Genomic DNA, 14,705 nt, shown 5'->3' with positions numbered 1-14,705 from the left:
AATAAAAAGTTCTATGAACTCACTATGCCCATCAGCGAATACCTTAGGGTGTCTACTTTCCGAAATGGGGTCATTTGTGGGGTATTTGTACTGTCTGGGCATTGTAGAACCTCAGGAAACATGACAGGTGCTCAGAAAGTCAGAGCTGCTTCAAAAAGCGGAAATTCACATTTTTGTACCATAGTTTGTAAACGCTATAACTTTTACCCAAACCATTTTTTTCTACCCAAACATTTTTTTTTTTATCAAAGACATGTAGAACAATAAATTTAGAGAAAAATTTATATATGGATGTCGTTTTTTTTTGCAAAATTTTACAACTGAAAGTGAAAAATTTCATTTTTTTTCAAAAAAATCGTTAAATTTCGATTAATAACAAAAAAAGTAAAAATGTCAGCAGCAATGAAATACCACCAAATGAAAGCTCTATTAGTCAGAAGAAAAGGAGGTAAAATTCATTTGGGGTGGTAAGTTGCATGACCGAGCAATAAACGGTGAAAGTAGGGTAGGTCAGAAGTGTAAAAAGTGGCCTGGTCATTAAGGGTGTTTAAGCTATGGGGGCTGAAGTGGTTAAGGGCATCTGTCAGCAGTTTTGTACCTATGACACGGACTGACCTGTTACATGTGCACTTGGCAGCTGAAGGCATCTGTGTTGGTCCCGTGTTCCTATGTGCCCGCATTGCTAAGAATTATGTTTTGATATATGCAAATGAGCCGCTAGGAGCAACGGGGGCGTTGCCATTACACCTAGAGGCTCTGCTCTTTTTTTAACTGCCGCACCCCCTGCACTTTTATTGACAGGACCAGGCAATGTAAACGTTATCACTCTTGATTGAAGGCTGTAATGCAACAAAATACGGAAAAAGTCAAGGGGGGTGAATACTTTTGCACCTTGTAGCAACTCCCAGGAACCCCATGTTAAGTTTGTGACCCCCTTATGTTCCCGCAGAGGCAGCGACTGCTCCAGTCTGCCAATGGGGTAAGTTCGATGACCCTGGATGGGAAGCAGGAGCTGCTGGAGAATGGGCTCCTACATGGAGACAAAGAGGAGTATCAAGAAGACAACGACGCCACCACTTATCTGGTGCCCTTTTCTGTACCCAGTAAGAAAAATCATGTTTTACTAAATTACGCCTTTTCTCGGCTGAACATATTATGGTAATTGCCTGACTGCTCCTTCCACTGAAATGAATGGAATCCATCCGAGGAGTTTGTATTCCAAGATCGCAGGGAGTTTGGGGTCATGCGGATGTTTCTGCTGCCCCTGTGTACGGATAATGGAGGGGAGGAGGTCTGTGAGCGGGTGGACCAAAAGGTAGCAGCTCTCCATGGCTTTCGAAATGGCAACGTCCTGTCCTAGCCTAGAGGAAGAGCAGCTCTGGAGCATAAAATGATTCACTAACACGTGAAATGCTGTGAGGGGGAGTAAGAGAAAATATTAGTAAGCATTCCTAGTCTGTGTACTGAAGAGCTTACAATCCGTTGTCTATCCTCCTTCAGGTGGCTGCGTGAACCGGTTTAAATGGGCCTTTTCCTGGCCTTTAATTTGCATGCTATACTTTACCATCCCAAACTGCAGCAAGCCGCGCTGGGAGAACTTCTTCATGCTGACCTTCATCCTCTCCACCGTCTGGATCGCCATTTTTTCCTACATCATGGTCTGGATGGTGGGTAGAACTTCATCATGTCCAGGGGGTGGGGGGCAAATTGTTTGGGGCTCATGGCTGTACTGTGAAATATTTCTATGTAAGGGCAAGTTCTGAGGAAGATGATGATGATGATGACATCCAACATGGCCACCAGTAAGGCTGTATCTGCACTTGCTGATCCACTCATGTCTCCTCCATTCTGCACAGGTGACAGTGATCGGATACACCCTGGGGATACCTGACGTCATCATGGGTATAACATTCCTGGCAGCCGGCACCAGCGTACCAGACTGTATGGCCAGCCTGATTGTAGCCAGACAAGGTAGGTAGCCCCCATCAGTTTCTCCTTACCTACCCCATGTTCCTTCAGCTGATCTTGTCGGAGCTGCTGATGTCTTGAAGTTCACTGGTTGATATACGCAACTCAAGACGGGTTGGGTTTCGATACCGTTGCCATCTTGAATACTAAGGGTCTACAACCCAACCAATCTTGAGTGTGGAGAATGTATTAGGAGATATGGGATCAAGAACATGGGAGATTATGAATGGGGTTGGGAATGTCTGGGGTACTGGTGTGGATCACATATGGCCTCTGCTTCTTTTCTTGCAGGTCTTGGAGATATGGCCGTGTCCAATACCATAGGAAGCAATGTCTTTGACATCCTGGTTGGACTGGGGGTCCCCTGGGGGTTACAAACAATGGTCATTCACTCTGGATCAACCGTAAGTTGGCAGCTGGTGGGTCGCTCTGCTCCATAAGCCCTGACACTGACCGGATACAGTTACGATTCATATGATTGTCTTTTTCTTTATGATAGGTCAAAATTAACAGCAGAGGCTTACTGTACTCCGTCGTACTGCTGCTGGGATCTGTGGCCCTCACTGTGAGTATAACATCACCCTGAAACGTTAAGTTAAGGTTTTGCGGCAGGCTGTAAAATGAGATCTTTTCTTTAATTGGAGCCTCTAGTGGCCAATGTTGAAACTGCAATATCTATTCTTGATTTCCAGAGACAATCTTTGATCGTGGACATCTCAATTTGGAGAACCCCCAACTGTGCTTGTAATGAACCCTAGGCATACAAGATCGACAGACGGTGTCCTTGCTGGAGGTCCCAGCTCACAGATTCCTTTTGATAACATCTTCTGACCTGCCTCTGTCCACCTTGCATGCCTTGGGAACCCCTACTGACATTACTAAAAGGAAAAGTCCACAAAAGTATTGTTAGGGATTCTTGGAAGGGACGAGACATTGTAAGGAATCAGAGGGGACACCAACTCTCTGATCCCCACCAATGACACCTCCTGACCTTCTCTGTTGCAGGTCATCGGAGTTCACGTCAATCAGTGGAAACTGGACAAGAAGCTGGGATACTACGCCCTGTTCCTGTACTGCATCTTCTTGTGTTTTTCCGTACTCATAGAATTCAACGTCTTCACCTTTGTCAACTTGCCAATGTGCCAGGATGACTTCTGATGGCCAAAGACCACAAGATCTCCAGTCTCACCTTATGACCGAGACGTTTCTATGGAAAAACCGAAATTCTCCAGGCTGCGGAGTCCGGGAAAAGGCGATTCCTAGAATGTACCCGGAAGATGAAGTCAACCAGCGTCGAGGTAGATGGACGTGAAATGTCCAGCTGAGGTTGCATCTTCCGATGAAGTGTAAATTGCTGCTGATTTCTATTTTATTAAAGTCAATAGGACATTTCCTTCAGGTCGTCTTGAAGACGATGGGACCAGATTCTCCTTCCATTGATTGGTGCACTGTATGCCCATGCTGTATTATTAGCGATAATTATCTGGCAGTGCTGCTGCGGATTGCATGCAAAATCATCTTTTTCTATGTGGTACTATTTATCTATTTGCTACAACTGCAAACCCGATGGACCTCCATGATTTCAGGGATCTGACGTGAAATTGGCGTAATTTGGTAATATGCGAAGCTATGGGAAGTGACCGATCGTCCACAAGGAGAAAGCACATTTAACTTTTTTTTTTTGTATGATTGGACAGGAAGTTATTGGAAACTTAAAAAATGCACAAATGAGACTTTCAGAATCGTTTCCTAGAACTTCTTTGTAATTGTGCTCGATATTTGATAACAAAATGTCTATAAAAATTGAATGTTATTTATATGCACAAATACCAAATATAATATGTGGTTAAACCAGAGTGTTCTGTGTCTCTGAAGTGGCAGTGATGTGATATAATTAAAGGGGTTGTCGTCTCACTTCAGTAAGTGGCATTTATCATGTAGAGAAAGTTAATACCAGGCACTTACTAATGTATTGGTATTATCCATATTGCTTCCTTTGCTGGCTGGATTCATTTTTCTATCACATTATACACTGCTCGTTTCCATGGTTACAGACCACCCTGCAATCCATCAGTGGTGGTCGTGCTTTCACAATATAGGTAAAAGCACTTGCCTATGTGCGCTCCCATGGTCCCGGCCACCAGAGAGGATGATGCTTTTTCCTATAGTGTGCAAACACGACCACCACTGATGGATTGCAGGGTGGTCTGTAACCATGGAAACGATCAGTGTATAATGTGATGGAAAAATGAGCTTGCAGATGAGCAGAGGAGAAGCTTGCAGATGAGCAGAGGAGGAGCTTGCAGATGAGCAGAGGAGGAGCTTGCAGATGAGCAGAGGAGGAGCTTGCAGATGAGCAGAGGAGGAGCTTGCAGATGAGCAGAGGAGAAGCTTGCAGATGAGCAGAGGAGGAGCTTGCAGAGAAGGAGCTTGCTGATGAGCAGAGGAGGAGCTTGCTCATGAGCAGAGGAGGAGCTTGCAGATGAGCAGAGGAGGAGCTTGCAAATGAGCAGAGGAGGAGCTTGCAAATGAGCAGAGGAGGGGCTTTCAGATGAGCAGAGGAGGAGCTTGCAGAGGAGGAGCTTGCAGAGGAGGAGCTTGCAGATGAGCAGAGGAGGAGCTTGCAGAGGAGGAGCTTGCTCATGAGCAGAGGAGGAGCTTGCAGATGAGCAGAGGAGGAGCTTGCAAATGAGCAGAGGAGGGGCTTTCAGATGAGCAGAGGAGGAGCTTGCAGAGGAGGAGCTTGCAGATGAGCAGAGGAGGAGCTTGCAGAGGAGGAGCTTGCAGATGAGCAGAGGAGGGGCTCGGTTGTAAGTAGAGGTGGAGCTTTGAAATAGGCATGAGCAGAGCATGGAGATGGTCAGGAGCAGAACTTGAAATAATCAGCGAGGGAGCTTGGAGTTGATCAGAGGTGGAGCTTGGAGATGGGAAGAAGCAGAATTTGGAGAGAAAGCGAGATGCAACATAGAGATGAGAAGAGTCTGAGCTCTGGGGCTTGAGGCGAGTAGAGGTGAAACTTAGAATGAGTAGAGGCAGGACATGAGATGAGCCAAGGCAGAGCTTGAGAGGTGAACCCTGGTGATGACCAGAGCATTTAGATGATATATGTCAGATCTTAAGAGGCAAAGCTTCCGAGCCCCATCCAAATCCATAGCATATATACATTGCTGGTGTCATGTGCAGTAGAAAGGCTTTTGTCCCCGGAGGTACCAGAGCCTGACTATATCGACTCTGCACCTCCTCTCTAGTTATAAGAAGTGGCAGACATGTTCTGCCCAGGTCCGAGGCGCTTCTTAAATTTTTACAATAAGTTTCTCCTCAATTCTGAGATGTTTATAAGTCGCCCTTGGCAGAGTAACCTCCATCTATATAGATACCACTACAGCCGACCTCACCCCAGGAAGCAATAGATTGTATTTGCCTGCGCTATAAAAGTGTCCCGGTGGACGCAGCTCCCCTGGCGGAGGACGTTTGATGTCAGCGCTGGAGTGTGAAGCAGTGTAAATACTGGAGATGCAGAATTCCTTCAAATTTCACCGGTTCTGCAAATGGCTTTTATTTTACCCATAAAACCTAAACGACTGGAAAACGTAAGGGGACCTCACCGCTTCCACAGGGGCGCTGACATGTCTGCCCCCTGCAGATTTGTCTTCTCCTCTGTGGTCAAGGCTGGATCAGCAGGTGAGAAGACAAAGGTGTAAATTGAAGCTCCTGGGACCTAATGCAAAATCTGTAATAGATCCTCACCTACCATACGACATTTATAATACCGGTGTATTATTATGTGGGCGACAGACCCCAGGACCTGGGCACGATGGCTACCTCAGTATCCCCCATAGCGAAACCCCAGTTTCAAGGCCCCGGGCTGGAGGCCATTATAATACCCAAATGATAGGGGTCAAGAGACTTTACTAAACCTTTATCACCACATAATGGCCAAATATTAGTGCCATACCGTGCTATAAGTACCATTCATTGCCCATATTATACTGCTGTATATTGTACATATGCCACCACTGTACTGCGACTAAATAAGGTCACCATATAGTGCCCAAATAATAGTGCTATAGTCTGCTCCAAACGTTGTATATGACAGTGGTATTATTTGGGCACTTTATGGTGATATTATTTAGTCGCAATATAGTAGTGGCATATGTACACTGTATGGCAGTATAATATGGGCAATGAATAGCACTGTTATTTCCTATGTTTAGAATGTGGTATAACACTATAACACCATTATTATATCACTATATAGTGATATTATTTAGTCTACGTATAGTAGTGGCATATGAACACTTTGGCAGTAAAATATGGGCAATATAGTAGTGGTATATGTACACTGTATGGCAGTATTATAAGAGGCGATAAATACCATTATACCATGTTCTAAACATAGAAAATAACAGTGCTATTCATTGCCCATATTTTACTGCCATATAGTGTTGATATGGCACTGCTATATTGCGACTATATAGTGCCAAAATAATAGTGTTATACCACGTTCTAAACATAGAAAATAACAGTGCCATTCATGTCCCATATTATACTGCCATATAGTGTTCATATGCTACTACTATACGGAGACTAAATATCACCATATAGTGCCCAAATAATAGTGTTATACCACGTTCTAAACATAGGAAATAACAGTGCCATCCATTGCCCATATTATACTGCCATATAGTGTTCGTAAATAAATAAGAGTGCTACACTGGGCTCCGTACATTGTAAATGACATTGATATTTATTGCCCATGTAATACTGCTATACAGTGTACAAACGCCACACTACACTAGTGTCTAAATAATAATAATACCATATAGTGCCTAAATAACAGATAGACAGTACTCAAGTAGTATTATCCCCAGTACTACTTTTGCCTATAGCAGCAACACTACCCACTGAAATAATACTACCGCGCAATGCCCAATAATAATACCTCTCAGTGCCCAAATATTAGTTCTGTACAGGGCAGAACCCGTAGAACAGCTTTACAATGAGCCTGGGAGGCGGAGGCCGCGTGATGTCATCATCCGCCTGTAATGTGGACGGTGACTTGGAGTCTATAATATTATAGAGGAGAATCACACCCGTCGATGAATACCCTGAACCAGGTTATTATAGTGACATCAGGTCAGGTAATTGCTCGCAATACAATTCCCTAAAATCACTTTTAAAGTGTCTCATCCATCATGTTCGCAGTCAGCGGGTGAACAATGTCATCCAAAGTCATAACCCTGCGCTCCACAGAGATCTCAGATACTGGGAACTGTGTGGCACCATATAGCAGTATTACTGGAGAACTGAATGGCACTAATATTGTACAGAACTGTTATTTGGCCCCAGGACAGCACTAGTATTTGGTCACCCTATAGTACTGTTGTATAGGTACTAGGTGGTGGCATTATTTAGACATTCGTCACCTGTCTGGTATTGTACTCTTGCTGGTATTCAGACATTGTATGGTATTGTTGTATGGGTACTAGATGTTGGTATCATTCGGCCACTGTATACCAGTAGTAATTACATACTGTATGGTACTATTATTTGGGTGCTAGAGGGTGTTATTATTTAGGCACTGTATAGCGGTTCCATTTGGTCACCCTAGGGCGTTATGATTTGGCCCACTATTGTTTAGTGTTGTATGGGTATTAGGTGGCGGTATTTAGACATTACAGAGTAGTGCCATTCAGCCCTCGTGTGCTGGTATTATTTAACCCATGTGTCACTCTGGTATTTAGAGTATATGGTACTGTTATATGGCTACTGGGTAGTGGTATTATTTAGAAACTGTATAGTAGCGTCATTCGACCCTTGTATGGTGGTATTACTTTGCCGCTCTATGGTACTAGTATTCCCCTACTGTAAAGTACTGATGTGGTGGTATTATTTGTGCACTATATAGTAATACAACATCATTTGAACACTGTATGACGGTATCATTTGACCTCTAGTATTGTGGCACTGTATAGCAGTGTAATTTATCCCCTGTAGCTGTACGGTAGAATTACTGCACCGCTGTATAGCACTAGTGTTTAGACACTGGATGGTACTGTTATGGGGATACTAGGTAGTGGTGTTATTTAGACAAAGTGTAGTAGCGCCATTCGACCCCTGCATGGCGGTTTTACTTGATCACTGTATAGCACTAGTGTTCAGCTAAGGGCTAATATGGTGGTATTATTTCTGCACAATATAGTAATATAATATGAGCACTGTATGGTACTATATAGTACAATTGGAGGTGACCGATGAGTAGCTCCAGTGTGTGCATAGCCTGTCCTCCGCTGTATCTGCTTTGTCTCCAGCACGGCCATAAACCTCACACTGGTCACTGGGACGACTGGTGGCCAAGAGCCTTGGAGCTCCTTCAAATGTCCAAAGACCAAAGACTGTGAGAACCTTTCCCCTAGAAAAAAAGTGGAATTGTCTTCATTGTCTTCTAATCTGTTTCATTATGTCACAATTTTCTTGTTCTGTTCTTTTCATATGAAAACCGATGATAAAAACTGTCACCGATTGTGCAATCAGAGCGATAGGAAAGTAGGTCGGCCGAGAGATTTCGCCCTCAGACGTTAGGTGGGTGACCTGTTATGGCTTATACCTCAGCTCTTCTATTCTTCTTCCCTCTAATACAAGGACAGGGGAACTACAAGTCTCAGCACACCAAGCTACCACTGCTATTAAAATTCATAGTGCATATAGTCAGTGCCTGTATACCGCCCCACAACACCCAGATAAATAGTGCATATAGTCAGTGCCTGTATACCGCCCCACAACACCCAGACAAATAGTGCATATAGTCAGTGCCTGTATACCGCCCCACAACACCCAGATAAATAGTGCATATAGTCAGTGCCTGTATACCGCCCCACAACACCCAGATAAATAGTGCACATAGTCAGTGCCTGTATACCGCCCCACAACACCCAGACAAATAGTGCATATAGTCAGTGCCTGTATACCGCCCCACAACACCCAGATAAATAGTGCATATAGTCAGTGCCTGTATACCGCCCCACAACACCCAGATAAATAGTGCATATAGTCAGTGCCCGTATACCGCCCCACAACACCCAGATAAATAGTGCATATAGTCAGTGCGTGTATACCGCCCCACAACACCCAGATAAATAGTGCATATAGTCAGTGCCTGTATACCGCCCCACAACACCCAGATAAATAGTGCATATAGTCAGTGCCCGTATACCGCCCCACCACACCCAGATAAATAGTGCATATAGTCAGTGCCTGTATACCGCCCCACAACACCCAGATAAATAGAGCATATAGTCAGTGCCTGTATACCGCCGCACAACACCCAGATAAATAGTGCATATAGTCAGTGCGTGTATACCGCCCCACAACACCCAGATAAATAGTGCATATAGTCAGTGCCTGTATACCGCCCCACAACACCCAGATAAATAGTGCATATAGTCAGTGCCCGTATACCGCCCCACCACACCCAGATAAATAGTGCATATAGTCAGTGCCTGTATACCGCCCCACAACACCCAGATAAATAGTGCATATAGTCAGTGCCCGTATACCGCCCCACAACACCCAGATAAATAGTGCATATAGTCAGTGCCCGTATACCGCCCCACAACACCCAGATAAATAGTGCATATAGTCAGTGCCTGTATACTGCCCCACAACACCCAGATAAATAGTGCATATAGTCAGTGCCCGTATACCGCCGCACAACACCCAGATAAATAGTGCATATAGTCAGTGCCTGTATACCGCCCCACAACACCCAGATAAATAGTGCATATAGTCAGTGCCTGTATACCGCCCCACAACACCCAGATAAATAGTGCATATAGTCAGTGCCTGGATACCGCCCCACAACACCCAGATAAATAGTGCATATAGTCAGTGCCTGTATACCGCCCCACAACACCCAGATAAATAGTGCATATAGTCAGTGCCTGTATTATTTTACTGCCCCAAAACACCCAGATAAATAGTGCATATAGTTAGTGCCTGTATACTGCCCCACAACACCCAGATAAATAGTGCATATAGTCAGTGCCTGTATACCGCCCCACAACACCCAGATAAATAGTGCATATAGTCAGTGCCCGTATACCGCCCCACAACACCCAGATAAATAGTGCATATAGTCAGTGCCTGTATACCGCCGCACAACACCCAGATAAATAGTGCATATAGTCAGTGCCTGTATACCGCCCCAAAACACCCAGATAAATAGTGCATATAGTCAGTGCGTGTATACCGCCCCACAACACCCAGATAAATAGTGCATATAGTCAGTGCCTGTATTATTTTACTGCCCCAAAACACCCAGATAAATAGTGCATATAGTCAGTGCCTGTATACCGCCGCACAACACCCAGATAAATAGTGCATATAGTCAGTGCCTGTATACCGCCGCACAACACCCAGATAAATAGTGCATATAGTCAGTGCCTGTATACCGCCGCACAAAACCCAGATAAATAGTGCATATAGTCAGTGCCTGTATACCGCCCCACAACACCCAGATAAATAGTGCATATAGTCAGTGCCTGTATACCGCCCCACAACACCCAGATAAATAGTGCATATAGTCAGTGCCTGTATACCGCCCCACAACACCCAGATAAATAGTGCATATAGTCAGTGCCTGTATACCGCCCCACAACACCCAGATAAATAGTGCATATAGTCAGTGCCTGTATACTGCCCCACAACACCCAGATAAATAGTGCATATAGTCAGTGCCTGTATACCGCCGCACAACACCCAGATAAATAGTGCATATAGTCAGTGCCTGTATACCGCCGCACAAAACCCAGATAAATAGTGCATATAGTCAGTGCCTGTATACCGCCCCACAACACCCAGATAAATAGTGCATATAGTCAGTGCCTGTATACCGCCCCACAACACCCAGATAAATAGTGCATATAGTCAGTGCCTGTATACCGCCCCACAACACCCAGATAAATAGTGCATATAGTCAGTGCCTGTATACCGCCCCACAACACCCAGATAAATAGTGCATATAGTCAGTGCCTGTATACTGCCCCACAACACCCAGATAAATAGTGCATATAGTGAGTGCCTGTATACCGCCCCACAACACCCAGATAAATAGTGCATCTAGTCAGTGCCTGTATTATTTTACTGCCCCACAACACCCAGATAAATAGTGCATATAGTCAGTGCCCGTATACCGCCGCACAACACCCAGATAAATAGTGCATATAGTCAGTGCCTGTATACCGCCGCACAACACCCAGATAAATAGTGCATATAGTCAGTGCCTGTATACCGCCCCACAACACCCAGATAAATAGTGCATATAGTCAGTGCCTGTATACCGCCGCACAACACCCAGATAAATAGTGCATATAGTCAGTGCCTGTATACCGCCCCACAACACCCAGATAAATAGTGCATATAGTCAGTGCCTGTATACCGCCGCACAACACCCAGATAAATAGTGCATATAGTCAGTGCCTGTATACCGCCCCACAACACCCGGATAAATAGTGCATATAGTCAGTGCCTGTATACTGCCGCACAACACCCAGATAAATAGTGCATATAGTCAGTGCCTGTATACTGCCCCACAACACCCAGATAAATAGTGCATACAGTCAGTGCCTGTATTATTTTACCGCCCCACAACACCCAGATAAATAGTGCATATAGTCAGTGCCTGTATACCGCCGCACAACACCCAGATAAATAGTGCATATAGTCAGTGCCCGTATACCGCCGCACAACACCCAGATAAATAGTGCATATAGTCAGTGCCTGTATACCGCCGCACAACACCCAGATAAATAGTGCATATAGTCAGTGCCTGTATACCGCCCCAAAACACCCAGATAAATAGTGCATATAGTCAGTGCCCGTATACCGCCCCACAACACCCAGATAAATAGTGCATATAGTCAGTGCCTGTATACCGCCCCACAACACCCAGATAAATAGTGCATATAGTCAGTGCCTGTATACCGCCCCACAACACCCAGATAAATAGTGCATATAGTCAGTGCCTGTATACCGCCGCACAACACCCAGATAAATAGTGCATATAGTCAGTGCCCGTATACCGCCGCACAACACCCAGATAAATAGTGCATATAGTCAGTGCCTGTATACTGCCGCACAACACCCAGATAAATAGTGCATATAGTCAGTGCCTGTATACCGCCGCACAACACCCAGATAAATAGTGCATATAGTCAGTGCCTGTATACCGCCCCACAACACCCAGATAAATAGTGCATATAGTCAGTGCCTGTATACCGCCCCAAAACACCCAGATAAATAGTGCATATAGTCAGTGCCTGTATTATTTTACCGCCCCACAACACCCAGATAAATAGTGCATATAGTCAGTGCCTGGATACCGCCCCACAACACCCAGATAAATAGTGCATATAGTCAGTGCCTGTATACCGCCCCACAACACCCAGATAAATAGTGCATATAGTCAGTGCCTGTATACCGCCCCACAACACCCAGATAAATAGTGCATATAGTCAGTGCCCGTATACCGCCCCAAAACACCCAGATAAATAGTGCATATAGTCAGTGCCCGTATACCGCCCCACAACACCCAGATAAATAGTGCATATAGTCAGTGCCTGTATACCGCCGCACAACACCCAGATAAATAGTGCATATAGTCAGTGCCTGTATACCGCCCCACAACACCCAGATAAATAGTGCATATAGTCAGTGCCTGTATACCGCCCCACAACACCCAGATAAATAGTGCATATAGTCAGTGCCTGTATACCGCCCCACAACACCCAGACAAATAGTGCATATAGTCAGTGCCTGTATACCGCCGCACAACACCCAGATAAATAGTGCATATAGTCAGTGCCTGTATACCGCCCCACAACACCCAGATAAATAGTGCATATAGTCAGTGCCTGTATACCGCCCCACAACACCCAGATAAATAGTGCATATAGTCAGTGCCTGTATACCGCCCCACAACACCCAGATAAATAGTGCATATAGTCAGTGCCTGTATACCGCCCCACAACACCCAGATAAATAGTGCATATAGTCAGTGCCTGTATACCGCCCCACAACACCCAGACAAATAGTGCATATAGTCAGTGCCTGTATACTGCCCCACAACACCCAGATAAATAGTGCATATAGTCAGTGCGTGTATACTGCCCCACAACACCCAGATAAATAGTGCATATAGTCAGTGCCCGTATACCGCCGCACAACACCCAGATAAATAGTGCATATAGTCAGTGCCTGTATACCGCCCCACGACACCCAGATAAATAGTGCAAATAGTCAGTGCCTGTATACCGCCCCACGACACCCAGATAAATAGTGCACATAGTCAGTGCCTGTATACCGCCCCACAACACCCAGATAAATAGTGCATATAGTCAGTGCCTGTATACCGCCGCACAACAGCCAGATAAATAGTGCATATAGTCAGTGCGTGTATACCGCCCCACAACACCCAGATAAATAGTGCATATAGTCAGTGCCTGTATACCGCCGCACAACACCCAGATAAATAGTGCATATAGTCAGTGCCTGTATACCGCCGCACAACACCCAGATAAATAGTGCATATAGTCAGTGCCTGTATACCGCCCCACAACACCCAGATAAATAGTGCATATAGTCAGTGCCTGTATACCGCCGCACAACACCCAGATAAATAGTGCATATAGTCAGTGCCTGTATACCGCCCCACAACACCCAGATAAATAGTGCATATAGTCAGTGCCTGTATACCGCCGCACAACACCCAGATAAATCCATTTTTTGGCAGATCCTTGTCCGCAAAACAAACAAAAATAGGACATGTTCTATCTTTTTTGCAGAACGGCCATGTGGACATACGGATACGGAATGCACACGGAGTAATTTCCGTTTTTTTGCAGACCCATTAAAGTGAATGGTTCCGCAAACGTGCCGCAAAAAAAATGTAACAGACACAGAAACAAAATACATTCGCGTGCATGAGCCCTCAGGGCTCATGCACACGGACGTTCCGTGCATTGGGTTCCGCAATTTGCGGTCCCCAATTCACGGGTAACCTCCGTGCAGATTCCGCAGACGGATCCAGACCCATTCAACTTAAATGGGTCCGTGATCCGTCCGCACCACCAAAAAATAGAACGTTCTATTTTTTTTTTTGCGGAGCGGAGTCACGGAGAGAAACCCCACGGAATCACTCCTTAATGCTTCTGCGGGGATCCGTGCCTCCATTCAGCACCGGACCCTCCGGATTGCGGACCCATTCAAGTGATCGGGTCGGCATCCATGATGCAGTGCAAAAACGTGCAGGCCACAATACGGGCACGGCCGGCACACGTTTCTGTGCATGAGCCCTAACAATGGATCTGCAAAAAAATTGGACATAACACGGACGTCATCCGTTTTTTTTTACGGATCCGTATTTTGCAGACCGCAAAATACATACGGTCGTGTGCATGAGCCCTAACGCAGAAAGCTATTTTGTTACTATTTCCCCCTATAATGATATCACTTTCTGTCGCACAATTGACTTCTTGGGTTTTACTTTTAATCCATTTCTGCTTTTTTTTTCTTTTCTTTTTTAGCTACAAAATGAACAAGCGGCGCCCCCTGTGATACGCTCTGCAGGACCCGGGCATTGATGTGGCCCCTGCCATCCTCTGAAAGGGTTAAAGGGCTTCCCCTGCCTCCTCCAGCTGCAGCTTCATATAACCTGACCACTAGTCCTGCCCCTTCCTGAA

The 14,705-nt window shown here is 45.3% G+C and overlaps 1 protein-coding gene across 3 annotated transcripts in view; it reads left to right on the top strand.

The window, feature by feature from the left end:
- The window catches only part of SLC24A4 (solute carrier family 24 member 4), a 75,117-nt gene extending 71,343 nt beyond the window's left edge, over positions 1 to 3,774 (top strand). For all 3 annotated transcript variants that reach the window (XM_040411594.1, XM_040411593.1, XM_040411592.1), the window contains exons 12-17: positions 950 to 1,103; positions 1,501 to 1,667; positions 1,857 to 1,971; positions 2,260 to 2,372; positions 2,468 to 2,533; positions 2,974 to 3,774. In XM_040411594.1, the coding sequence (XP_040267528.1) occupies positions 950 to 1,103; positions 1,501 to 1,667; positions 1,857 to 1,971; positions 2,260 to 2,372; positions 2,468 to 2,533; positions 2,974 to 3,126 (768 nt within the window). In that variant the 3' untranslated portion in view covers positions 3,127 to 3,774. The remainder of the gene's footprint in view (positions 1 to 949; positions 1,104 to 1,500; positions 1,668 to 1,856; positions 1,972 to 2,259; positions 2,373 to 2,467; positions 2,534 to 2,973) is intronic.
- Positions 3,775 to 14,705: the final 10,931 nt, after the last annotated feature.

This window comes from Bufo bufo, chromosome 11 (genome assembly GCF_905171765.1).
Source record: "Bufo bufo chromosome 11, aBufBuf1.1, whole genome shotgun sequence".
Classification (NCBI taxonomy): Eukaryota; Metazoa; Chordata; class Amphibia; order Anura; family Bufonidae; genus Bufo; species Bufo bufo.
This window is presented reverse-complemented; position numbering and strand designations above follow the sequence as displayed.